Below are 26701 nucleotides of genomic sequence, written 5' to 3'. Positions count from 1 at the left end.
ATCGCTATTGGAGGGAGGCCATCCAGGTTCTCTCTGACATCATGGGCTGTCCCTTACAGTTCGATCCTCACCATTGACTACTGTGTCTGACCGCTCGTACGTGTAGGAAGAAATACGCTGTCAGGTTCGTCGACTTAGCGTTCATCCTCCTGAAGAGCCGTAGATCCATGGCCTGGAAGTCCGCAGTGGCGCCTTCTCTAACACTCTAGTTGAAGGACCTTTCAAATGAGCATCTGCTGAGACGACAGAATGGTGTTTCCTCCCCAGCAAAGTGGAGTGGCGCCTTTGCTGGCCACTTGAGAAATGTATCTTGACAGTTGACGGTTCAGTAAGACGAGAGACCACCTTGAGACTTGATGGTAACTTACTGGTGCTCTTTGGCTTGTTGAGGGTCCCCTGGTGGCAAGTTCGCTTTATCCAGCTAATTCCTCGGCCTTGGACATGGCGGTTGGCTCCTTATTCCTGCTGCTTATTACACGCGCTCGCTGTTGGGACACTTGGGGGAAATTCTTTTTTTTTTTATTACCTCTAGACACCCCCTCGCGGGTTGGTTGTCGGTTCCCCTGCACCTCCTTTCCATCGATGGCTGTAACACACATGTTATGGCACTGTCTTGCGGAACGCCAATTGGCGATCCCCATTTCACAGACACTAGCAGTTTTTTTCCCGCGTTTGGACTTGTTGCCATGTTTATGCTTCTCTCTCTGTTAAATTGACCCACTATAGGAGCCCTACTCAGTCATTGTATATGGATGCTTCACCCTTTGACCTGTTTGGGGACTGGGTTGGTTCTGGTCCGTGGGCAATCTCCGTGGGTAACTTTTCTGTATGTGAGACGTGTATCATGTTCTTGTTTTTTTCCAAATTTTTTTCTTCTCCTTTATCTCCAGGGGATTGGTACCCTGAGGTCCCAGGGCATGTTATTTGAACTGATTGTTATCCCCTGGTATCCTTCAAGGTCCATATTGTGCTCATTGTGTTTAGGAGGAGAAAAGAAAACAATTGCTAAAGAGCTTCTTGTAGAAAAAAAGAGCACACTTACTAGTGAGTTTTAAGGACATTATAATCTACAACTAATACACATTAAAGGTAGTTAAGGGACCCTAGCAGCATCATGTCCCCAGACACAAGTAGCTGGCCCATTTTTATGCCTCCTTTTGTAGCCTAGGTCCTAGACACAGTAGTTGCCCCTTGAAGATGGGTAATGCTTCCTTTGGCCTTTCTATCTTGATATACAAAGCATCCTATTAGTCCTCTTGCAACCATTGACACAATGTACAAGTCTATCTCCACTTTCACTGTTATGCTAAATTTCACATACACTAAAACAGGAATTTGTGCTTTCAATTCAAATCAGGATCATTATTTATGCTGTACACATGTAGAAAGGTTGATTGGAGACATTTTCGGATTTCTGCATTTAACTTTTGGAAATTGTAAAGCTCTGATTGCTAAGCAGAATGGCAATACCATGTACCGACCATGCAATGCTAAGTTGTCATTTTGAACAATATAAGCACAGCAACTATGTGTTCAAAACCTTTGACAGACGACTTGTTCACGGCAGAATGCTAGAGAAAAATTAATGGATTGCTAGTTTTGCAGACATGTCAAATATTAATGGGATATCTTTGCATGTGAACTTATTTTCTTTCACTAGAAAACTGACCAAAGTGTTGAGAAACTATGTGGATAGTTCTGAGAAACCTGGTATGACGGACCAAATTTTCAAAGCTATGAAAGCTCTGGAGTATATCTTCAAGTTCATTGTGAGGTCTAGGATCCTTTTTATACAGTAAGTAGCTGAAGATTGTCATGTTATGTGTTTCAAATTATTTATCTGATTTTGTTTCCCTCAAACTTTTATGAATGGTTAAAGTATTTTGTTGTAATAGAAAAAGTAATTTGTGATGTATGAAACAGCCTTAATGGTTTTACCTCGACAATGCAACTATATTTATGCATGTTACTAATATTTAGAGTGTAGTTTTCTCTCAATAAAGGTCAATTTCTGTATGGATTTGTAGAATAAAACATTTTTCATTGAATTAATATTACAAAGAGCAGTAATTATAAATTGTGAGCTAAAGAATGATGATGGATTAAACCCAGATCAGTTGACTGGGGGTGGCAGGATATGCCCAGACGTGGGTCCCTTGGTCACTTTGCCACTGTATTCAAGCTAGTCTGGCTGATGACGGCTGATTAGCCAGAAACCGGTCCCAGGATGCTTGTTTCCGGTCCAGGGAAGACAAGGCTTGGCAGTTCGGGCTGGGCTATTCCCATGAGACACAGGGTCAGACTGATTTGCATATGGCCATGTCTGAACTGGGGTGGCGGAGTGAGCTAAAGAATGATGATAGATTAAACCCAGATCAGTTGACTGGGGGTGAGTGCTTGCAATGTTCAACACTCCGTCCATCATCCCCTTTGGTTTTGCTTAGTAATTATAAAAACCTTTGATTGGCTTCAAACAACATGTGACCATCCATATTCTTAATTAGTTTGTGTGAAATCCACCATTGATAGTACTGATCCATAGTCAAATATGATAGAGTCAATCTTAGTATATTTAGTCTTATGTTCATTAAAGGCCTGGGGAGTATTGCTATAAACAAAATCATGCACAAATCTCTGTTTCATGCTGCGAAGAAATTGTAGACTAACATGATTTTCTTGATTTTAATATGGATTTTAATTGAAGTAATTCCAGATTGCCTTCGGCCACGTTCCTTTATATGGTTACCACAGTCCTCAGTGACTTGCAGTGTCCTCCTAATGTATGGTGGGGGTACTTTATCCCATATATATTAGAACACTGCAATTGTAGAAAGCTCTCTTGAGGATGGTGGTATGCCTGGGATTCTGTAATCCCTAAAATATGCCTACTGCTATCAACGTTTCAATGCTCGGATCTAAATCCTATAACTCTCCTTCTTCTCGGGCTCCTCAAAATGTGGGGAAATAAGCAAAGAAGTGTCTGAAGTTAAGGTAAAACAGCAAGGCTTCAACCTTTCCTCCTCTGGTGGTTCACAATATCACAAAACATCTGGAAGAGGGAAGGCTAAATCTCCCAGCATTATGTCTTTCACTCTGCTTGGCCAAACCACATGCAATAATTTTGATGCAGCAAAGGGACAGTCAAGGGGTACAGACAATTTGTCTTCTCTTCTTTCACACCTTCTGTTGGCCTTCACTTCAATTGGTGTTGGGCACGTACAGCTGTGCCACTAACTCAACAATGAACAAACGGAGGTGTAATAGCAGAGCGAGATGAAGGCTTCTGAGAGGAGGGTATTTTTGATACTTTCAGAATATAATAATAAAAAAAAAAAAGAATAGTGTTTCATCACATTTATGGTCAGGCCATTAAAGTCCCACTCCAATGTTATAGGCCCTCAGCACATGCCATTAACGTTTGAACGAGTCTTTAATGGCTTGTATTGGCTGTTGCAGTAGCCAATTGTGCCATACTAAAATCATAGAGAATACATATGGGTGTTGGCAAAATGTAGCACTATCCCACAAAATGAGTTTAAATGTATGGAACCTCTTTTTTTCTATAGTATGATGTACCAGGAAAGTAGAAAAAAGAGAGAAAATGTGATAGTTCCTTCCATCTCCACAATCTATTTCCACAAGGGTGATGCCTGCTGATGGAAACTGTGCTGAAATTGGTGGTGTGGCACCCAGGCAGTCGGAGACCCACTGGCTCAGTAAAGGCAAAACAGACTTTGCAAAGGCACCATATAGGTAACCCTTACTTGCAAGTTGAGGAAAAGCTGAAGGCTGCACCCCAGGTTTGCAGCCCCGCATCTTAAAGGAAACATGCGCTGTGCATAATTAAGATTCATTGGTTGCTTGGCATGTTCTGCCATATACTGAGAATGCCTTGGGGTATGTTAATTTCTTTAGAGAAAAATCTGATTTATATTGAAAGAATATGAACGTGATAATTGGTAAACAGCTGTTCCTTCTCAGCTCATACGACGTGTGTAATGGGTTTCTCCTAGAAACTGAAGTTTGCAAGAGCTTGACGGTGAGATTTAAGACGGTGATATTCTTTTCATAGTTCAGCATTTCTGACAGAACTCATTAAAGCTCACAATATTATCCCTGTTAGGTGTAATGCATATGTTAAGATTGTTACCGTAAAACAGTACATTTACCAGTTGTAAAACATAATTTAGAAATCCAGTCATGCGCCCAGACACACGTCGTGTGATACAGGGCCATGATACACTCTCTAGCGAGTGCCTCTTTCATCTGCAGCCTGCCAAGGATCTGAAATGTATTTTATCCAAAATGCTCTGTTTTGTGTAAATGTATCAGTTTCTCTTTTTCTCTCGTCGTCTGTATTTTCTTTATTTTTATTCTCCTGGTAAAGGAAGGCTTTTACTTAAGGATGTGCTTGATTTATGCTCTGGTCAAAGTAGAAGCCCGTCCTAGTGACCTATATTGTTCGAACATTTAGTTCCATAGAGACTTGGAAATCGTGGGAGCCCGCGTCACACTAACACATGCGGTCTCTCTCAGTTTTTCCTTAAGGACAACAGAAACATAATAACATGTTGACTTTGACACAAGATTGATGGATAGAAACGATTGAAGGTGATGAGTAAATTGGCAGATTGAAAAAAATGATTTGCTCCCCACCTGAAATGCTTGCACATCTCTGTAAGGCTTGTAAACTATGGTCTCATGTCTCAAAGGGTTTCAGGGTGATGGAGTTCAGTTAAAACTCGATCTTTTGTAGCATTAATTGCAAAGGAGCCAGTCACTAATGCTAGCTACTGCCCATCACTTGACGTGTGGGCCAGGGGCTGCGGGCGAGGAAGCGTAAGGAGGGTAAGAGACAAATAGGTACTCCTCTTCCAAAGGTCAGTGGCACATGAATCTGCTAGCTCCAACACTTCTAGTGTCCTCTAAAAATGTCATATGACGACTATAGAAACTGGTTTGGGCGCCTCGTCTGTAGTCTGTGCATTCTGCTAAGCATAAGCATCTGTTTCACTTACAATATTCCACTTAAGGTGCTAATGCGGAGTTCATAGCCCGAATGACAAATTATATTCTGTGAGTGTGGATTACTTCTGAAGTGGCACTGACAAACTGAATAATGCTTCTAGGACTGGGTCTTTTGAGGGCACGGGCTCTGAGATTATGGATGTGGTGCATGTACAGAAGCAGCAGCATAAAAAACAAGCATTGGCATAGCTAATAGGTGTCGCCTTTGGGACCTTATAAGTGTTTAGTTATGCAGCACATTATAAACAGGCTATGCACCATGGGTGGGACAAAGATGCTAGATGCTCGACAGCCTAAAATAAATAAAGCCAGCAAACAGATAGAAAGCAATTGTGAATTACAAAACATGAAGCAAACTGTAAGTAATGGGCAGAATGCATTCCCAAGGAGGTTTTTAGAACTAATCTAAGAAGACCTTCGCAAAGCAGACCCCCCAGCTTTTCCATCCCACTTAAAGCCCTGTGTGCATCTTTGTGTGCATGTGTATATACTGTATGTATGAGCATACCGGTGTGATATGTGGGTGTTTGTGTCTATATGGGTGCATGTGTACATATGTTGCATGTGTGGTTGAGCACGTATTTGTGCCTGTTTGTATCAGAGTGTAGGGGTATTTGCTTTGTACGAGTCCAGAGCCTTTTCGTGCATTTGGGCAACAGTGTCTGAGTGTGCGTGTACAGGCCTATATGGGTGTGCGCATGTGTCAGTGTGTGTATATCTATGTAAGCGTATATGGCCAGACTGGTAAAAGTATGTTCAGGCGCATATCTCCACAAATACTTGTCATACTTTTTTGTGAATCTAGCCCATAGTTTTTAAAATACGTGTGAAAGGATTCCTCTTTACCTGATACCATTACCATGTCCTCTTAAACATGCTCAGCTAACAAATAATTAATCTATCTCAACACGAAAAATTACGTTTGGTTTGAACTATATATTCTTGTGCGTTCTCTGCATTCCTGAATATGCAACTATATTATTCATGCGTGTAAGTCTTCCTCTGTAAATACGTATGTGACATTATGTGACTATGTATACAAAGTTTCACTTACTATGTCAAACTGTAAGTGTGCCGATACCACCTTAATATGGTCCGTGCTATAGAAGTCCCCAAATTAATAGGGGTGAGAGACCTGGAATGGATAGGCTAGGGGTAAGGGGGATGGGCCAGGAACAGTTTTAAGCAGGTGCAATAATGTCGGCTCTGAATCAAAGGGGTGTGAGGGAGTCTCTATATGAGGAAGTGTCATCCAGATAATGGGGGAAGTAAGTATCTGTCAAATGGGCGTAGGAAAGGAAAGGTGAGTGGAATCAATGGGGAGGATGGACTGTGGATGGAGGGAGGGGCGAAGGGAGAGAAGGTTCGAAATGTGGAGATGGGAGAGTAACAGGGCAGCAGGTAGAACCAGGGTCAGTGGTGGGCAGGAAAGTGATGGGAGGTGAGAAGTCAAGAAATAACAGAAAAGTGACCAAAAACTAGGTTGGTGGTGTGTTGGAGGAGACAGAGGAGGGGAGTGATTCAGAAAACAACGAGAGAGCGTAAAAAGAAAGTATAAAAGCTGCTCCGCCATTGCATCAGGTGCACTTCCATAATTGGGGTCAGTGGCGGGTCAGCTGGTAACTGTAAACATGAGGCTCACGCGCTGACAGAATTGGAGGAGCATGATGAAATGTAACGGACAGCGGAGCCTTTGCAGCAGTGCGGTCACCTGAGGGCTGCAGGCTTGACCCGTGGCGCGTGCAGTCTCGAGGCGGGACCGTGCAAGCCGAGGGTTGCAGCCCCCTCTGTGGTGCACATTCACCCTTTAGTAGAGTGCGACCCTACTGTAACGGTCCAAGGAGAAGCACAATTTTTCAAAACAATTATCTTTATGGATACAGAAAAATAAAATATAACGAGAAACTCAAAATATACAAATGATTTCCATATATGAGAAAAGTGATTTGCCCCCAACTCTCTAAAACAAAATACAGTGAAGAATGAAAAACATGCATAATCACCCTTGATTCAGTATAAGATAGGGTTACAGAACTCACAAATTGGGGAATAACACTACAGTGCATAACCGGGTAAAATGATTACAAATTGACCGTTTTGCGCATCGATAATGATGGCAAAAATCGTCTAAGGATTCGGCGGAGGAGAAAAAAAAGTATATAGACAATATAGTACAGACTGAGAAGAGATTGGTGTTGTTGAAAGTCTTTGCAGCACAGGGGGAGTAGCACACGCGTGCTTGTCACAGTAAAAGCAAAACACATTGCTGGCACTGCAATCGTGTGTTTGCTGGCCCGGTAGTGGAGCGTGCGTGCGCGCGCAGGCAGCTCTTTTTGGAAGCACATACTCGTCCTTGTGGCGCGCCCCTGCGCGCTTATGCAAGGTGGATGCAGCCACAAGCATGAGTGTGTGCTTCCAAAAAGAGCAGAACGACGTCTAAAGGTCCTCCTATGTAGCGCATATGTGCTGCGTAGGCGAGACTTAAAAATGTGTTTCTCTTAAACTAATTTAGTTTCTCTAAAATAAAATTTTTATTTGCCTGTTAACTTAAAACCGAGAGTCTATTCTTTAAATCTTAGTTGTTGAAATTTCTATCCAGTTAACATCTACGAGACTGTGGTGCACTTAACCCCTTCAGTGCCCGCCCCTTTCCCCGCCCTGTGCCGGCCGTTTCATTAGCGGGCGGGGTTTGTGACGAGCTGGTCTCGTCATGGGCACAGCGCAACCGCGGCCCATGACGAGACCAGCTCGTCACGGGCATTGAAGAGGTTAAGATATCGTTTCTCACAGATGTTTTTTTTTTTTTTTTTTAAGAAATTTTTATTGAATTTTCAGAGAGAGAAAAAAACATATGATACTATAAACGAATATTCCAATATAATGCCATACAGAAATAATATATAAACGAAAATGGTTTATAATAACTGGGCAGACAATGAAAGATCAATAATAAGGTAATTAAGGAAGGGGCACTGGTAAACAGGATAGGAGGTAAGAGGGAGAAGAAAAGAGGGAAGACAGAAGAAAAGAGAGAGAAAGAGAAAAGAAAAAACCAGAGAGAAAAGAAAATGAATTATCACATGGGAGGGTGCGAGGAAAGATAAGTAGTAAAAAGGAGCCAGAGAAGATCAACTTTGATTTTTTGGGAAACAGAAGAGGAGGAAACGGATGCAATCCTATGTTCGTCACAAATAAAATTCCACCAAGTAATTGACGACAATTTAGAATTATCTTTCCAGGAAGACAGGATCACTTTAAATGCTAATGCAATAAAAAGATCAAATAACCTAGAACTAGGTAAAGTAGTTTCCATATCAGGAGCTAAAGAACCTAAAAAGATATTAACAAAAGTTAAGGTAGCATTAAAGTTGAAAATTAACATGCATACATTCCAAATTGAATTCCAAAAAGATAGAACAGATGCACATTCATATAGTTGGTGAACTAATGTACCAGTTTCGCTAGAGCAGGACCAGCAAAGAGGAGAGGATGTAGGGGAAAACTTACAAATAGCAACAGGAGTAACAATAGCTCTATGATACAAAAAAAACAAAGATTGGGTTATTCTGGCTGCAGCCGAAACTTTAAATAATTTCGACCATAGTGTGTCCCAACTATCAACAGAAAGGGAGATGGATAGGTCCATTTCCCATGCATTTTCAATATTGGATTTAGAACGAACATTACCATTAGATAACAATAACTTATAAACAGTGGCAGCTTTAAGTTTATGAGCTGGGAATAGAGAGTATAATGGTGAAGAGGGTATTAAAGGAGGTGGTTCTGATGGGAGAGAGTAAGTAGCTAACTGGGTTTGTATAGCATTAGTAATAATATATTCCTTATAAAAGGAGTCAGCTAGCTGATAGCGTGTTTGTAGTTCTTGAAAGGAGATAATAGAAAACCCATTCAAAAACTGATGCACAAAAATAATCTCCTTTTCCTTCCAGTATTTGTAGTAAAATGATCTACCTTTATATTTAAGAAATTTATTATACCATAGGGTAGAAGATAAAAAACATTGGATAGGAGATAGGTCTTTAAGAAATGTATTGCATAGCAATTCATGGGAGTATTTGAATACAGTGCTTTTAGACAAAAAGGTGCAATTGGACATAAATGTAACATGCTAAAACTGAAACTCTTTTAAAAGCGAACGCTCAAAAATAATCCATCGAGGTATAGGCGTATCCCCAAAATCGAAGGCCAATGAGAAAGATTGTTTAATCAAGAAAGCAGAGTGGTACAATTTAAAATTAGGAAAGCGCACTCCCCCCTCTTCCTTGGGATGAATAAGTTTATTCAAAGCAATGCGGGAGTGTTTATTATTCCATAAAAATTTGATACATAAAGAGTTTAATTGGGAAAAAAATGTATTAGGTATTTTGATAGGGAGCATAGATACCGTATATAGAATATGAGGAGTAACCATCATTTTAATAGTATCTAGTCTACCCCACCATGATAAAAATAAGGGGGACCACACGAGGAGAAGAGATTTCAATTTATTCATTAGTGCGTTAAAAGTGAATTTAATAGTATCCGCTATATTGGAGGCAAACCAAATGCCAAGGTATTTAATTTTAGAAGGACACCATGCAAAGGCAGTATCAGAAAACATAAATTGATAACATATCGAATTTAAAGGGAGAACCTCCGTTTTAGATAGGTTAAGTTTGTACCCAGAAATGGAGGAATAAAGGCGGACTTCCTCTAAAAAAGGGGGAAGGGATTCACTCGGATTGGACATGTATACCAATATATCATCCGCATAAGCAGATAATTTAGTTTCGACAGACGCAGAGGCAAAACCTTTAATTTTGGGGTTGGTTCTAATACGCTCCAGGAAGGGTTCCAAGCATAAGATAGAGAGTAATGGGGAAAGTGGACAACCTTGTCTGGTACCTCTAGATAGGGGGAAAAATTGAGAAAATTGGTTATTAACAAAAATACTAGCCCTCGGACATGAGTATAAAAGTTTAATAAAAGAAATAAAGTTAGGGCCAAATCCAAACCATTGTAGTGTGTGAAACATAAACTGCCAATTTATACGATTGAATGCTTTTTCAGCATCCAGGGACAAAGCAGCCAGAGGATCTTTATAATTTTTACCATGGGAAAGGATGTTCATGAACATTCTAGCATTATCGGAAGCCAATCTACCTTTGACAAAACCCACCTGATCAGTCTTGATCAGTAGAGGTATGATAGTGTCAAGCCGTGACGCAATAATCTTAGCGAAGATCTTGCAGTCATAATTGATTAGTGAGATTGGGCGATAATTTTTACAAAAAGAATGATCCTTATCAGGTTTAGGAATAATGACGATCAAGGCATCCATAAAGGAGCCAGATGCTTTCGCGTCAGTAATGAAGGAATTAAAAAGCTGCAATAATTTTGGGGCAAACAATGATTGGAAAGTACAATAAAACTCCACCGGTAATCCATCCGGACCAGGGGCTTTTGACTTTTTCAAAGCTTGTAAGGCAGTAAGTATCTCTTGTAAAGTAATATCCGCCTCTAAAGCGGAGAACTCAGCATTCAGAGAAGGAGGTGCAGGGAGCCCAGAAAAGAAAGTATCAAGATTTTGAGAGGAGGGGAATGTATCATCAGAATAAAGAGATTGATAGTAATCATGAAAGACCGCTGCAATTTTTTCATCAGAGGACACCAGATTATTGGTGGACTCATCCATGATCGGACCAATGGTCTTGCGTTCAGAGCGAATTTTTAAGTAATTCGCTAGCATTCTACCTGCTTTATTTTGACCTCCGTGAAATTTAGATTTTATTCTAAGTAAAACATTACAGGCATCGACAGTCGCAATCTTGTTAAGGTTGGTTTTAGCTGCAATTAAATTCTTTAGTGCGTCTGAAGTTTTGGAGGAGAAATAATCATGCTCTAATTTTTTAAGCTGTTGTAATTGGTCCTCATACTTTTTCACATTGGCCTTCTTTTTCCGAGAGACAAAAGAAATAGTAAAAGCACGGAGAGCCGCCTTAAAAGTATCCCAGTTATTGGGAATGGAAGTGTCTGATGGGTTGTTAAAGGTAAAAAATTCATTAATAAAGGAGGTGGCTTCTTTAAGATAAACTGTATCCGATAACAGGTGAGTGTTAAATTTCCAGCGATTAAATTTAGTGGAGGTAAGTGAAAGGTCAAAAACAGCATAAACGGGGGCATGATCCGAAATAAAAATAGAGCCAATCTCAGATTTTTGGATAGACAGGAGTAGGGGTTTGCTAACTAAGATATAATCAATTCTAGATCGGGTTTGGTGCACATTAGAAAAAAACGTATATTCCAATAAATCAGGATTACAAGTTCTCCAGACATCATACATTGGGCGAGAGGCAATGGCCGATTGAAAGGATTTATGGGTCTTATCCGGTTGAAATTTGTACTTGGATAAGCGGTCCGAAAAGGGGTCCAACCATTGATTAAAGTCGCCTGCAACAATAATATTAGGACACTCAACAGTGGAGAGGAGAATTTTGATATCATTCCAGAATTTTGGATCCGGTTTCACAGGACCATAAATATTTAACAAGACTAACGTTTTGTTGTGTAAAACAATCTTGGCCATTACCCATCGACCTGCATCATCATTTTGAGAAGATAGTATTTGCACAGACAAAGTTTTATGAAACAGTATGGCAACCCCCCTTTTTTTGTTAACTGCAGGAGAAAAAACAACTTGGCCTACCCACTGCCTTTTTAATTTCATCGACTCAGCATCATTACAATGAGTTTCTTGAAGAAAGGAAATTTGAGAGTTGAGTTTAGATAAATGAGATATTACCTTTTGTCTTTTAACGGGATTTCCAAGACCACGGACGTTCCACGTAACAAAATTACACATACGCAAGGGTCAGGGGTATGAGATACACATGGTGTAGAAATACTTCAAAGACAAGACGACACTGGAAAACAAAATGCACATGGAAATTACCAGAAGAAACAGCAAAACATAAAACCACACTTCTAAGAAAAATCAACAAGCCCTTGGCATTGAAATATGTAGAGAGAAGTCTAAAAGCGCCACAAATGAGGAAAAAAGAAGGGGAAAAAACAAAGAGGAAACATGGGAAATCTCGAAAGAAGAAAAGAGTGATGCACCAACCAAAGAGAGACTGAATTAAGAAAATGCGAGAAAGAGCAGGGGAGGGAAAGGAGATAAGTAAACGTAGAAAGTATAGAAAAGTAGAGAAGAAAAACAGGTCAAGGAGGAAAATCCAGACCTGAAAGACACCAATAGAAAAGTGAAATTGGAGCGTGATGAGACCGGAGAGAAGACAGCGGTACATACCACATGGATAAGAGTGAAAGCAGGAATAAACCTGGTATTGTAAGGAAGGAGCAAAGGATGGGCGATATGAAAGAAAGTAGAAAGAACTGAGCAAGTAAGAGCCGTTAACGAAGAAGAAGAGACGTGATTAACAAACATGCGATGAGCAAGAGAGAGTACGAAGAACTATATATAAGAAATATCTATGATAACCACATAGAAGCTTTTTGAGTACATCACACTAAAGCAGTAATGAGAAGAAGCACTCAATGATTTGTGTCCATATTCCGAGAGGAAATGCTATTGAGGAACAATTTCAGTTTTCCCGGATCATCGAAGGACCTTGTCTGGCCATCGTGCGTGATCTTGCAGATGGAGGGATGAAGTATGCCATATTGGACGTTCAAGTGTCTCATTTGTGGACGTAATGCAAGGAATTCTTTGCGTCGAGCGTTGGTCGCATTTGAGACATCTTGCGAGATAAAGATATTATGACCTGACCACGTAAGGTGACGTTTAAGTTTAGCTGCTTTGAGTACAGTCATAAGTTCTGTGAACTCCAGAAAAAGCATGATGATACCACGTGGTTTGGCAGAATTCGGTTGAAGACGACCTAAGCGATGAGCTCTCTGTATATTCAAGGGTGAGGATGACTGAAGGCCCAAGAGATCATGAAGGAATTTTTGGAGGAAAAGCAAAATATCGGGACCCTCAATATTCTCTGGCAAACCAAAAAGACGGAGGTTATTCCTTCGATTACGATTTTCCAAGTCCTCAGTATGGAGCTTTAGCTTATGAATCTCTTGTTCCAAGAACGGTATTTTTGTGGCAACATCTTGAGTGTCACTAACGCGCTGTTCTAACTCAGTCACCCTACCTTCCATGACAATCCATCGGTCCTCTATTTGCTGCAACTTTTCATTTGTGGCGACCATAAAGGGTTGAAGACCACGCACTTCTTCTAATATATTATCTAGTACTGGGCTTTGTGATGAAAGAATAGGTGAAGGCGGGTCATTTTTCTGCCTTTTAGGCTTTGCACCAGAAAAAGACGGCTTACTTGGGGGATGGGAGTCACTAGACATCTTGGCACTTTGACTTGACACCTTCTTGGCGGGAAAGAGTATGCAGAGTTCTCTCATACGTTGTATAATTTGACGAAGAGTCTCATATAGCCATTACAGCACCACCTTAGAACATATAGAGCCGTTCCCTATCCAGCCTGCAGCTCTGTATGTACAGGGACAGAGGGGTTAACCACGGCTTCTGAAGAAAAAAAATATTATGAGACCTTCCCCTGTGAGAAAAACGGCACAAAACAAGCATGGCCAGGGGTTAATGTCAAATGCAGGACTTAAAACAGACTCCCTCTCGGGGAATAATGAAGCATTAGAGCATGACTGGACCCTGGGGGTGCGTGCGCGGTAATGCAGGGATGAGATACGGGCGCCGCATCACAAAATGGCGGCCGCCCAATATTACCTCAGGAAATCGAACCGCCACGTCTCCGGGTGATAGGAGCGATACAAATCGCCGTTGAAGGGCAATTCCGAGTCACGGCATGCTCCGCTGACGAATTCTTATGAAGACAGCGTCCGCAGCTCGCTGGGAAGCCTTCCACGTAGCTACATAGCACCGCGTCCAAGCGGAGCTATCGGAGGTCCGTTATCTTCCCTCGGCGTCCAAACACAGATGTTTCTTTAAGCTCCTGTACATTTTAATACACCTGCCGAAACTGCAGTTTAAGACCTTCCTGGAAAATCATTTGGGTTCAGATTTTCTTGTGGCATCCTCAATTAGTTCCATTTCTACCCCAGTAAATATGCTAAAAAACACATCTTCGAACTAGGACCATGAACATTTTCCTAAACATTACATTTGAGCATTGCAATAATCTAAAGGTAAATCTGAAAGACCGTTCAGCTGCATCTCCAGACCTGAAGTGTTAGGACATTGGAGGCCTGCTTCTGCATTAGTTGCTCATGGCCACACTGTCAGAGGCCTTTATACAGGAGCTTTGCAATGCTGCTTTAAGTGAGGACTGGCTCACACTTAACTCCATGGATTCTGCAAATCCCTGGTATCACTGTTTCTATCAGTAATGGTCCGTGCAGGTAAGCGAGGTGGGGCAGGCAGGGGGATGTCAACAAATGATGGAATAGGGATTATTTATTTATTCATTCATCCCCATTCTGTCGTGTGTCGACTTCACGCCCTGCCACACCGCCCCACCACGCTTACCTGCACGGACCACTGCTGGTTGCTTTACTTTGGATACCATGCATGTTCCAATCATGCAGATTCCCCTTCTATATTAATTTCTCCATTCTTGAAAGGAGCTTCTTGCCTTATTTAATGTTTATATTTTATGTTTTACTCCAGTCTCGATTTTAATTTCTCCCCCCTTCTTTTTTGTGCGTATGTGATGCGTCATTGCTTTAGAGAAGCCCTCTTCTCATGCCGCGCTCTATTATGGAAGCAGAACCGCGTCCACGCGGCATATGCTGCCTCGCGCGCCAGATCCTAAGGAATTTTTGACCCTGAAGGGGACTCCCAATGTTCCTACTCTTCTGTCCAATTTTGGTAGTTGGGTAATAAAGGCAGGACTTGGGTACGCCCTTTGTTTGATGCTGTTGGTGTGTGTCTGGGTGAATTGCCCATTTGCGCCTCATGTGGTTTTGAGGTAAAGGCACAGGGGCGCTGCAGAAACAATACCAGCAGGAATGGGCACACCTACGCTCACATTGTGGACTTGAAATGCCAATGGGTTGGGCCATAAAATTAAAAGTAGGTTGGTGGCAAAGGCACTCACACGATACTTCACTGATGTGAGATTCCTGCAAGAGACACATATGAGCGGGATTCGTGCACGGTTCACCACGGGGTCTAGAGGGGTGCAACATTGCTCAAACAATGCCTTTTACATAGGATAATTAAGTGTTGACAGACACTGTGGGCTGCTATATAGTAATTCTGAGGAACTGGGAGGGTGAAAAGCTAGCGATGATTAATGTGTATATATACGGGGCTTCAGACAGAAAAACTTCAAGTACTGAGCTGCATTATAGCAGAGGTTAGACAAGCCATAACCTTCCTTTGGGTGATTTTCATTTTTATTTTTTATTTTTGAGTTTTATATAGTGCGGACTAGACCCAACAAATCGGGTATCAGAGCGCTTTACATGAGCACCAGTTTCGTTACAAATGGACACATTCATTTTTGTTAGGCACAGGGAGATTAAGTAATTTGCCCAGAATCACAGGATGTTGAGCGTCGTTGCCGATACTCGAACCCAGTTCCCCAGCTTTGAGGTTGACCGCTCTAGCCGTAAGGCTACATCCTCTCCCCATATAATCATGGGCCCACAAATAGACTGTACATACATGGTACAGCAAGCCACGGGGAAAAGTGAGAGAATTTGTCAAAGCAGTGGTCCTTCAGGATGCTCAGGGATCCCTAAATTACCAAGATAGAGGGTGCATAATACCCATTACTGAATAGATATTTTTTTTAAAACCGACCTTAACTCTCCCTCGACTATCAAAGGCAGCCTCTAATATGAGAGGAATATCAGACCACTTCCCACTGGAAATTACTTTGAGCACCCGGTGATGGAGCGAGCGGGGGAGTGATGGATGGCGGCCTGCCGGCTGTCTCCCCCCATGGAGGTGTCACGATTTACTAGTGCCACAGATTTATACTTTACAGAAAACTGGGAGGTAGCTAGTAGTGCAGCCACCCTGTGGTAGGTCTATTAGATTACAGTAAGGGTGAAATAGTTTCAGGAGAGGTGGGGCACAAATGAAAAAGGGAGCATGAATATGTGGAACTGTAGAGAACTCCAGTTCATGGAGAATATGCATGCGCATTCCCCAGAGGAAGAACTGAGTGTCCAATGAGGTGAGACGGATGTGCATAGCTCAACAAAGGCGGTTATATGAAGTAGGCAAAAAGGTGGGCAAGCTCCTGGCATGGCTAGCAGTAAGCGAAAGAGAGAGACCGCACATTACCGAATTAATGGGCCCGAAGGGGTACAGGGTACGTGTTAGTGATGACATAACTGGGGTCATGGCAGTATACCTACAGGAAATTTGCTTGGCGAATACAATAAGCCAGTAATTGGAGATTAGGGAATTTGTCAAGGAATGCCCCTATATAAAACTAGAGAGAGGGAAGGGATTGGGGCTAGAAGCGGACAATTATCTAAGTTGACGTTTGAACGGCTCTCTCGCAGTTGCAGGCTGGGAAAGCCCCAGGGTTGAATGGGCTCCTGGTAGAGCTCCTGAGATGATTATCCACTAAAATAGTACCCTCGGTACACAAAATGTCTGCATCACATGAGAAGCACATGAGAAAGGGGAACTACAACAAGACTTGAAGATGGCATCAGTGGTTCCTATCCTAAAGCCGGGAAATCTCCGGACAGATGGGATTCCTACATGCCCATCTCCCTCCTAAACGTTGACACAAAAATCGTAGCTATGGCCTTAGCAAACCGATTGAGGTTAGTGATCCTGGACTTGGTTCACCTGGACCAGAATGGGTTTATGCCCTAGAGATCTACAAAGATCTTCTAAACTCAATCTTAGGAGACTTCAGTACAATATTGTGGCAGATAAGAGTGTTGAGGTGACGCTGGCGGGGCCTTCCTCGACACCCATTAAGCCTTTCACTTGGTGGAGTGGCCCTAACCATTTGCTGTCCTGGAGAAGATGGGATTCTGGCCAAAACTTCTGGCCTGGGTCCGTCTGCTCTACACGAAGCCTAGAGCGTGACTTAAGTTCAAGGGGGTCCTCTTTCCGGATTTCTAGATTAGAAGGGGAACGCAGCAGGGCTGCCTTCTGTCGCTGATGCTATTTGAGTCGGTGAATTGATGCACAGATTGAAGGTTGGAGATGGGATATTACTCTATGTAGATGGCATGTTACTGGGCAACCCTGATGAGACTTGCGATTTACGGGAAGTATTCTAGGTTGCAAATTAACTGGGGGAAATCCTTTATCTTTCCAATGGGTAAGTGGAGAGCGGGACCCAACCTCTCAGGATTGAAAGTGGGAATTTTAAGTATTTAGGAATATGGATATCCAGAGACAAGGACTCTCACTATAAGGATAATTTTGCGCCACTTCTCCAGAGACTGAAGGTAGATGTTGGACACTCAGGAGCACTGCCTCTGTTCTTGATTGGTAGTGCGACGACGTTCAAAAAAATGGGAGGGCCTGCCCTGCTTCACATATATACTACGGAATAGCCCGTTCCACATTCTCAAGTTTTTTTACGGCAGTGCCTAGAAGTTTGTTGTGGCAGGGGGGGCACCCCGAGGCTAGCGCTCCCCACTCTTCAGCGCTCCACGTATGCGGGAGGCCTAGCAATCTATTGTTAGGTGCTACTACGAGCCAGCCCAGGCAAGTGTGGTTAATGGCTGGGCATATGCTCAGGTAGAGGATCCAGCTTTTCGTTTGGAAAGAGAGATGATGGGGAGAAAGTGTACTTGTATGTTCTTTAAGGTGGGGAAATGGCTGAGGCTGCCCCCCCCGGCAACCAAGGCGGTTATGGCAATTTGGTATGGCCTCTACAAAAAAATGGTATCGTATGGGCGCTTCATCCTGAGGACCCCCCCTGTGGCTGGGCACACGATTGATGGAGGTGTCGAATCTGCGTGGCTTCCGAAAATTGGATGAGATAGGGATCCGCACATTAGCGGATGTGTGGGATGCAAATGCGGTGGTACCATTGACCATCTCTGGGTGGAATATGAGATGTCGCCCACCCAAGTGTTTAAGTACCTCCAATTAAGACATCCGCTATGGGCGGATATCACACCAGATGAGGAAGTTATGGAGACCTCACCTCTGGAGTATAGACTACTGGATAGGCCAATGCTTACCAAAGCCATCTCTTTTGCCTGTCGGACTCTGATGACAAATACACAGGAGGATTTAGAACCTCTGAGGGTGAGATGGTAGGGATGTGGGAGAACTGGAGGAGGAAGATTGGGGAGATGAACTTTAGTTCCCAAAGAAAGGTGACGATTAAGACCCGCTACAGATTGATACAGCTCAAGATCTTACATAGGGTATACTATACCAGGGTCACCTTTCAATAACTGGGTAGAGTAGAGTGTTTGCCAGGATGCCGGCAGAGGAGTACGTTCCTTAATACACTATGAGATTTTCGGACTCTCTGTGAACACTGGGAGGGATGGGTCATAGGTTGGAGGGCGCAACTGATATTCAGGTGCACCCAGGGGCCCAACTAGTATTGTTGGGAATATGGAGCAGATCTGAGGCATCTTCCTATCAGCAGCTGCTATTTAATCTAGACTTGCTAAGAGAGAAGTGGCATGCAAATGAGGCTCCTCAGTGAAACCAGTGGTGGGAGACTGCGAAAGAGAAATTAGTATTTGCTACGTGCAGGGAATGGTAATTTATATGGGGTGAGGATGGCCTAAACAAATTGTAAATGATTTGAAATGGCTGGGAGAGTGATGATTAGAGTAAACTTAGCCAGTGACCTTAATAGGTGGTGGGAGGGGAGGAGGGTATTGGGGAACTGTTTTCTGGGTTGTAGAATCATGCTGTATTGTTGGAAAACCAATAAAAAACGTTATAAAGAAAAACACTGCCTGTTGGGCATTTTAAGGCACATCAGGGGTCAAGTTTGGGTAACCCCTTTAAAGAGATTATATTTTTAAACCACTGCCTTCGCCAAGGAAGTGCCTTTGAATGACAATGCAGAATCATATTTTTCCACAATATGATGACCAATTGGTTTACACACTTATCGGACATGGATTTCAAGGGACTTAACTGTACAGAAAAAATAAATTTGTATTACTTTTTTCCTTTGCTGCAAATTATTTGTAGTGTTGTTCCCAAACAGCAAAATGTATCTGCATTTATTTCTCAAGGTTTTATTCCCAACGGGCAGTTTGGTGCAATTCAAGTATCAGAGCCATATAATTTCTCACCATCATTTTACGAAGTGAATGGAACTTATTGTGTTTCTACCCCCCCCCCCCCCCCGACAAAAAAAGCGCACAATAACTTCTGCACTTGCTACTGCCGTGGATACAAAAAATCAGCATTGTCTCAATGAAAAACTTAAAGCCTGCGATAAGACTCCTATCTACTGTATTTCTTTTTGTAATTAAATGTGCATTGCCTTCTGCTTCTATCTGATAAAAAAAAAAACACTGCAGTTCACCGTTTTTTTTCCTGTGTTTTCCCATCGTGGCTGTTCTTACTTGTGACAGTTGTTTTCTTGTTTTCGGTGAACCGTTCGTTTTTGGGCTCTATTCTTGGATTCTGTTTAGTTAATTATTAAATATCGGAATACATGGTCCTAATTTAAACACCCCCGTTAATTTTGACTATTCGAACGACTCTATCTAACGGATCTAGCTAACATGCTCTAACTTAGTCAATCGAAATAGGCTTTACTTGGTTATTTATGGTTTAGTGAAAATTACGCTGCGGTCAGGTCTTTTCAAATAGAATTCATCTATCCTTTTCACTTAAGGGTATAGCATGTAACTCATTGCTGATTATTTATCATCCCTGTTTATATTGGCTTATGAACACTTATTTAATGTACTGCAGCTGGATTTAAAGTCTTACTTTTAGCCACAGCATTCTTACAGGTTCGTTTTTTTTACTTCCTCTTTCCAATGCCCCGCACCCCCCCACTCTCATTATCACCTTCTGTCAGACTCTGTCAGAACTCAATCATCTCGTTCTCTGCCCGAAAACACTGGCTTGTATTGTATTGTATTGTATTGCTTCTTATATAGCGCTGCTGTGACCCTACGGGTATCCTGGCGCTCTGATATAACAAGTATTACCGGTGCGAGAGATTAAACAGGTTGGATGGGTTAGGCTTTCGGAAAGAGCCATGTTTTGAGGCTCTTTCTGAAATCAATTAATGAGTCGAGTTGTCTAATCTTCTGTGGTAATTCATTCCACAGCCGAGCACCCACCACGCTGAAAGCCCTCCCGCCCATCCTAGACCGTTTGAATCTAGGAATTACCAGCAAGTTGGCGGTGGAAGAGTGAAGCTGTCTCTGCGGGAGGTACCAGGTGAACTTTTCCTGAAGGGGGATTGGGCCCATCCCGTGTGTTGCTCTGTATACCAAACAGAGGGATTTAAAAAGGACCCTTTCTCTGATTGGCAGCCAGTGAAGCTCTCTCAGAGCCTGAGTAGAGGATGAGACACGTCTGCGGTTTAGCACTAATTTAGCCGCAGCCGATTGAACTCTTTGCAGTCCCTGGAGGATGTATTGAGGGGCCCCCAAATACAGAGAGTTACAATAGTCCATCCTACTCAACACTGTGCTGCTCACAACCAGGGAATGCATCTCTTTCGGTAGAATCAGTAAGATCCGGCGCAACAGGCGCAGTAGCCCAAAGCACACACTGGCTGTCTTGCCTGCCTGAGATTCCATTTGGAGGTTATTATCCATAAGGACCCCCAGATTGCGTACTGTCTTAGCCGGGGTCAGCGAGTCCTCCTCTGGGGCAAGCCTGAACTCCACCGGTGAAAGTAGAGGCAACCTTGTTGGTGAGTAATACAGTACCTCGGTCTTCCCTCCATTGAACTGCAAGGAATTACTCTGCAGCCAGTTTGTGGTCAGACGCATGCACTCATGGAATCGTTCCATGGGGACAGCCTGTTTACCCTCCATGGAGAATGCCAATTGCGTGTCATTCGCATAGTTGACCAGTTCGACCCCGAATGCTTTGATAATAGAAAAAAGTGGTTGTAGATAAATGTTGAATAGAATGGGGCTGATACTGGAGCCCTGCGGTACTCCGTGGGCTATGGAAGATGTTCTAGATGTAAATGGTCCCAAGGTTACCATCTGCTGTCTCCCTGTCAGATAGGATCGTAACAACTGCAGTGCCCGTTCCTTTATCCCAATGCCCTCCAGTCTCTTAAGCAGAATTGGATGACTCACTGTGTCGAATGCGGCCGACATATCCAGGAGCACCAAAACCACGGTGCTCCTGTTGCTTGGAGCTGTATTCAAACCACTGTCATTTCATCTTTTGTGTGTTTCATTTACCTTCCTAAGTGGCATGGGTATGGTCAGATGTGGGTCCCGTGCTCACTGTATCACTGGAACTAAGCTGTACCCAGCTGATGAGCCCATAACTAGAGCAAAGCCAGTCCTGGGTTGGCATGCTGTCCCAAGTGATTGCCAGTGGTTAAACTTATTGCATGCAGCTTCTCATCATCTTTTGTGTGTTTCATGTATGTATGCCCAGGCATGGGTCCCATGACCACTGTGGCACCGGAACCAAGCTGTACTCGCTGATGAGCCCAAATCTAAGGTGAAATCGGTCCTGGGTTGCTTGTGTTCCGGTTCAAGGAGGATCTGGCTTGACAGTTCAGGTTGGACTATTCCAATGAGGAACAGGGTCAAGACTGATTTGCAAGTGGCCTGGTGCAAATTGAAGTGGCATGATGAGCAAAAGAACAATGGGTTTGAATGTTACCCGGGGGGATTGCCAGTAGTTAGATTTATTGCAAGCAGCCTCTCATCATCTTTTGTGTGTTTAATGTACCACCCGAAGTGGTATGGGTATGCCCAGACTTAGGTCCCTTGCTCACTGTGTCACTGGAACCAAGCTGTACCTGGCTGATGAGCCCATATCTAGGGCGAAACCGGTCTTGGGTTGCTTGTGTTCCAGTACAGGGAGCACCTGACTTGTCAGATCGGGCTGGACTGTTTTCATGAGGAACAGGGTCAAGACTGATTTGCATATGGCTGGGTCCAAACTGAGGATGCATGGTGAGAAAAAGAGCGATGGGTTGAAGTGCTAGCCTGAGCGATTGCCTGTGGATAGACTTATCGCAAGCAGCCTTCCATCATCTTTTGTGTGTTTTATTGTGACATGAAATGTCACCATTTGTCAGGCAAGATATACCGCAGAATGTTTAACAGGGTTATCTTCTATTCTGTTTTCACTGCGTGAATAATTAAACGGAGAACTGAAGCCTTTGCATTTGTTCGGAATTAATAGCCCTGTCAGATAAAATAATTATAGGTATGTTTTCCAGTTTTGCTGTGCTATTGTGTAGCTGTACAGTAACAATAATATTTACATAATATGAAAAGATTAAATTATAGTCACACACTTAAGTAAAGAAATCCATTATGACTCGTCTAACCTAATTCATGGTTACTAGTAATAACATTTAAGCATACATAAAATGGATGAAAAAACTCCGTTTTAAACATGTGTCTGGAAATTACAGTGTACATAATACCCTGTAATTTGAAACGTTTTATGTATTAGTTTTCTTGGCATCTTGACTTACTTATTGAAACTGACAAATGCATGAAAATGCACTTGAAGTCTTCTCTCTGCTTATTGTAATTATGAGCTGTCAGACCAGTGCATCTCGTTAGAATACATCTCGTCACAAGTTGTCCTCTCCATGGCTCCATCATGTTGGAATGATATTTTACAGTGTTCAGCCTTGTTCAAGCTGGAATGGTGGGTAACTCAAAAGAGCAAGTAGCATCCTCCAGGAGGTTAAATGCCTAGTGGTTTTGGAGCACAGATTCTCTCAGGACTCTTCCTAGGAAAACTAAAACACAGAAATAACATATAGCCCCAGCCACCATCATTGACCAAATGGGGAAACAATTTAGATTGGTGCCAGCCAGCAGAGGAAACTGTGTACAAAAGTAGGGGTTGCATTAAGAAGTGGGAGAAGGTCTGGTCGCAATGGCGCAAATACAGAGAGAGTTGAGACGCCTACAAGTGTGGGATACACTTGTGTGCAGAAGCGATTTTACCCGTTTAATATATGTGTAAAGTTAGCGCTAAGGACATAAACCCTTGTTGTGGACCTTCAGGCGACTTTAGGATACAGACTAATGCTTGAGCAGCTAACAAATGTTTCACAAGTTTGCTACCTGTGTTGACATGCATGAATAATTATGAAAAGTATGTATTAATCTTGAGCTAGTTTAATAAAAAGATTTCCACAAATACAAAAACAAAAAGAAATAACATATAGCAACACAAACCTGCACAAAGAATACAAGAACCCACAAGTAACATACCTGTGATATACCTGGAAGGAGCCTGGCAACTGTGCGTGCAAGAGAAATAGCCAGCAGTTCCATAAAAGTTTACGTAACTTGAAAGGTTACATTTAAAAATCAGCAGCATGTTCTCCTCTTGCAAAGGTTCCTTCTATTTCAGCTGCACAGTGGCAGTGTGGCACCACAGTATGACAGCCATTCATTACAATGATTAGTCACGTCGACCAGAGTCCACCGAAGTAGAACATTACCCGCACCCTTGATCGTCTCCCTACTCAGTCAGGCACTAGACTACAGTAGGTAGCACAATGGACAACTTGGTCAGAGTCAGACAGGCACCCAAAAATCTTTTTTTTTTAAACAAATCTAGCAACAAATAACAGTATTCTATAGTAGAGATCGAGGCTAACCCCTCAGGGCCTTTTGATGAGTCTCTCAAGAGACAACGCGGGGCCAAATGGTGAATTTAAATGCACACATTTGTATTCTAAAAAGAGTATGCCATTCACTCAAGGCACATCAACTTGCATATGTTGTCTGTCTCTTTCACTGGAAAGTATTATCATGAATACTAGCTTTGAAATATGGCTACTCACAGGTCTTTTGTAACCACAATGTCAAACAGAAGTTATTTTTATGATGTTAAATTGCGTTGGAAAGCACATACTTTCTCTGTTCTCTACCTTTCCCAAATCCCCAGAGACCTGATCAAAGTCTCCTAAGGACAGTGTGAGGGAGTACTGGTGGTCCACTTGTCCTGAAACTTTGTTGTCATGGAATTACAGACCATGCTTACAGTGGCTCTCGGAGAACCTTGACTCGCCACTGTCACTTTGAAAGAGGAGAATGTGGCTTCATGTGGGATGAGAAGGGGGGTACCATAAGGTTGATGCGGGGAGGTGAGAGTATGGTTCTTCCATATTGTAGGGATAGGAAAATACTTCTGAGTGTGGTGGGAGAGGCTAACAAAACAACAGGTGTTTCTTTTTCAGAATTGGTCCGATGAAAGGAGGGGGTTGCTTAAGTGGTAAAACAGGGTGTCAAGTTCCAAGTATTTTGGATTCGAGTTAAGTGATTTTGGGGGTAACCCTGACTGCAGATAGCTGGATGAATTAGAAACTGACAGTTTAAAAAAAAAAAAAAATTAGGGACAGAGGGAATTAGAAGGCATGGCCAGAGAGCGGTAGTAATAAATGGCAAAAAAACTGATCTGTTTGATTTTTAATGTTCAGCACGAAGAGCATTGTGAATGTTGTATAACTAAAACACAGTTTGTGTTCGAAACTGTGCTCAATTTAACAGATACAATGATATAATGTACCATGTGATGTCCTGTCTAGTTTCTTCATGTACGGTGCTATGTGTACACATGCAATTTTGTAATGGTGTGGTATGATTTTATTCTCACTCCAGAAGGCCTTGTACTGCTGGTGCGTGAGTATCTTTACTTTAAATCAGTTCAACCCTTGATTTACAAAGGTGGTCTCCAACTCCATGCCCTTGTTCTTCTTCAAGTTAACTGGATCTTTGCCAACTTTTTAAATGGAGCATAAGTCAATGTCAAATTTTAACACCACTTATTATGTTCAGTCAATAATGAGAGTTTAGATGAATTTAAAAATCTTCATCATTTTAAGTTTAGTAATTTGGTTTGTAATCTCTTTATTCAGATTCGAAGATTAGATTAATCTGTTTACAGAAATATCAGAAAAATAATGGTTAACATCAATCAGAAAATATTACAGCGAGTTCCATAAAGGAAAGTTACTAATAGACCTAACCTACCAGAACCCATAAGGTGTCCTTTTTCAGAAAAGAGCAATAATTTTAAGGAGCATTTCGAATAGAATTTAGATTTTACTTAAACTCCTCATAAAGAGCAGTTCTGGAAAACTCGTCTGAGTCTCCTCTCTCTCTCCCACTGTATCATACGAAGACAACAAAACATTATCTGCAAGCAGCCTTCTAAGTTGCAAATGTTCATGTACGTTAGTTTCACATTGAATTGCCATGAGAACCCTGCAGCTTACTCTATTGCCTATTAAAAAGTCAACTGTGTGACAATGAACTAGTCTAAAGCAGAAGCATTCTAGATGTGACATCTACGGAATTATATCATTAGCTTCGAATTATCTTTCATACGCTATTGATTTAAGTATACTTTTGGTATTTATTATTGTCAATAAGTGATAGCTAAAATCTAACCAATTGGAATGAGAACATGTAGTTTAGGAAGGAAAGAAAACATTTATTGAAATTAGCACATTCTATGAAGTTGACATGTCTAATGAAGTTAACGTGAATTATTTATTTAATACTGCACTTTGCAGCATCTTGCTGAAAAGTATATTTATTAAATATGCTTATTATTTATTATTTAGTAGAAGTTACAATAAAGGCAATGCAGAATAACAGAGAATAAATGAGGCCTTGCTTAACTTGACACTGTAAATACAATAGCGATGGATGCTTACTACCTAGAAAAATAAAATCATGCTACACATTAATTTGCATGTTTAATGAAAGGCACATTTTCCATTTCTTTGGGCATTGCTCATGTTAATATTTTTACAGGCTGATCACATATTTTAAGCTAATTTTACTTGCTTTATCAGGACACACTGCTGGTCCTGTGGAGTGTTTAACGAGACGAGCCACGGGTAGCCTGCACTTGGCTCAAGCTAAATGGCTCTGCATCAGTCATTTGACCCATTTGAAAAATGTGCTGGCACCGAGCCAGTGCAACAAGTCCCCTCTGCCTCATGTAGTGTTCTTAATGACAGCCACTGTACCACACTATAGTCATTCATGAAATATTAAACCTATGTTTTTTTCCATCCATTGAATTCGAGGTTTGAATAAATGCATAACGAGAAAGTGCAAACATGCCTCGAGACCTGAGGGGACTGATTTTAATGGATCTGTACCATTGATATCCTATAACCAATAACCCTGGATCCTGACCTAATTGATTGGTTAATCCATGTCTTTTCCTCTACTGGGGTGTAGGGCTGCTTCTGAAATAATTTGTGAGGTCAACGGAGGTCAATAATTGAACATATAAGTAGTGCTCTTCCTTTTTATCTTTTGATATTGCACTAAGACGAGCCATGCATATGCTATTTTGCTCCATGTAATTTCATGACTGCTATATACAAATTGTGTAGACCATCATTCTCTTTTTGTGCCCTCAGCAAATATGATTCATTCTCACTCAGTTTACCTCTGTTGTTTCTAGAAAGATTTCTTGTATGTTAGATTGATTTGTCATGTGCTTATATTCTTTGCATGTCAGCTTCATTGTACACATTGGGAAGACTGTGGT

General features: G+C 41.9%; 1 protein-coding gene across 2 annotated transcripts in view; it reads left to right on the top strand.

Annotated features, from left to right (window-relative positions):
* The window catches only part of DOCK1 (dedicator of cytokinesis 1), a 1163810-nt gene that overhangs the window by 255655 nt on the left and 881454 nt on the right, over window positions 1-26701 (top strand). For both annotated transcript variants that reach the window (XM_085606236.1, XM_085606235.1), the window contains exon 22: window positions 1661-1795. In XM_085606236.1, coding sequence (XP_085462362.1) covers window positions 1661-1795 — 135 coding nt within the window. The remainder of the gene's footprint in view (window positions 1-1660; window positions 1796-26701) is intronic.

The sequence above is a fragment of the Triturus cristatus genome, chromosome 1_2 (assembly GCF_964204655.1).
Source record: "Triturus cristatus chromosome 1_2, aTriCri1.1, whole genome shotgun sequence".
Lineage (NCBI taxonomy): Eukaryota > Metazoa > Chordata > Amphibia > Caudata > Salamandridae > Triturus > Triturus cristatus.
This window is presented reverse-complemented; position numbering and strand designations above follow the sequence as displayed.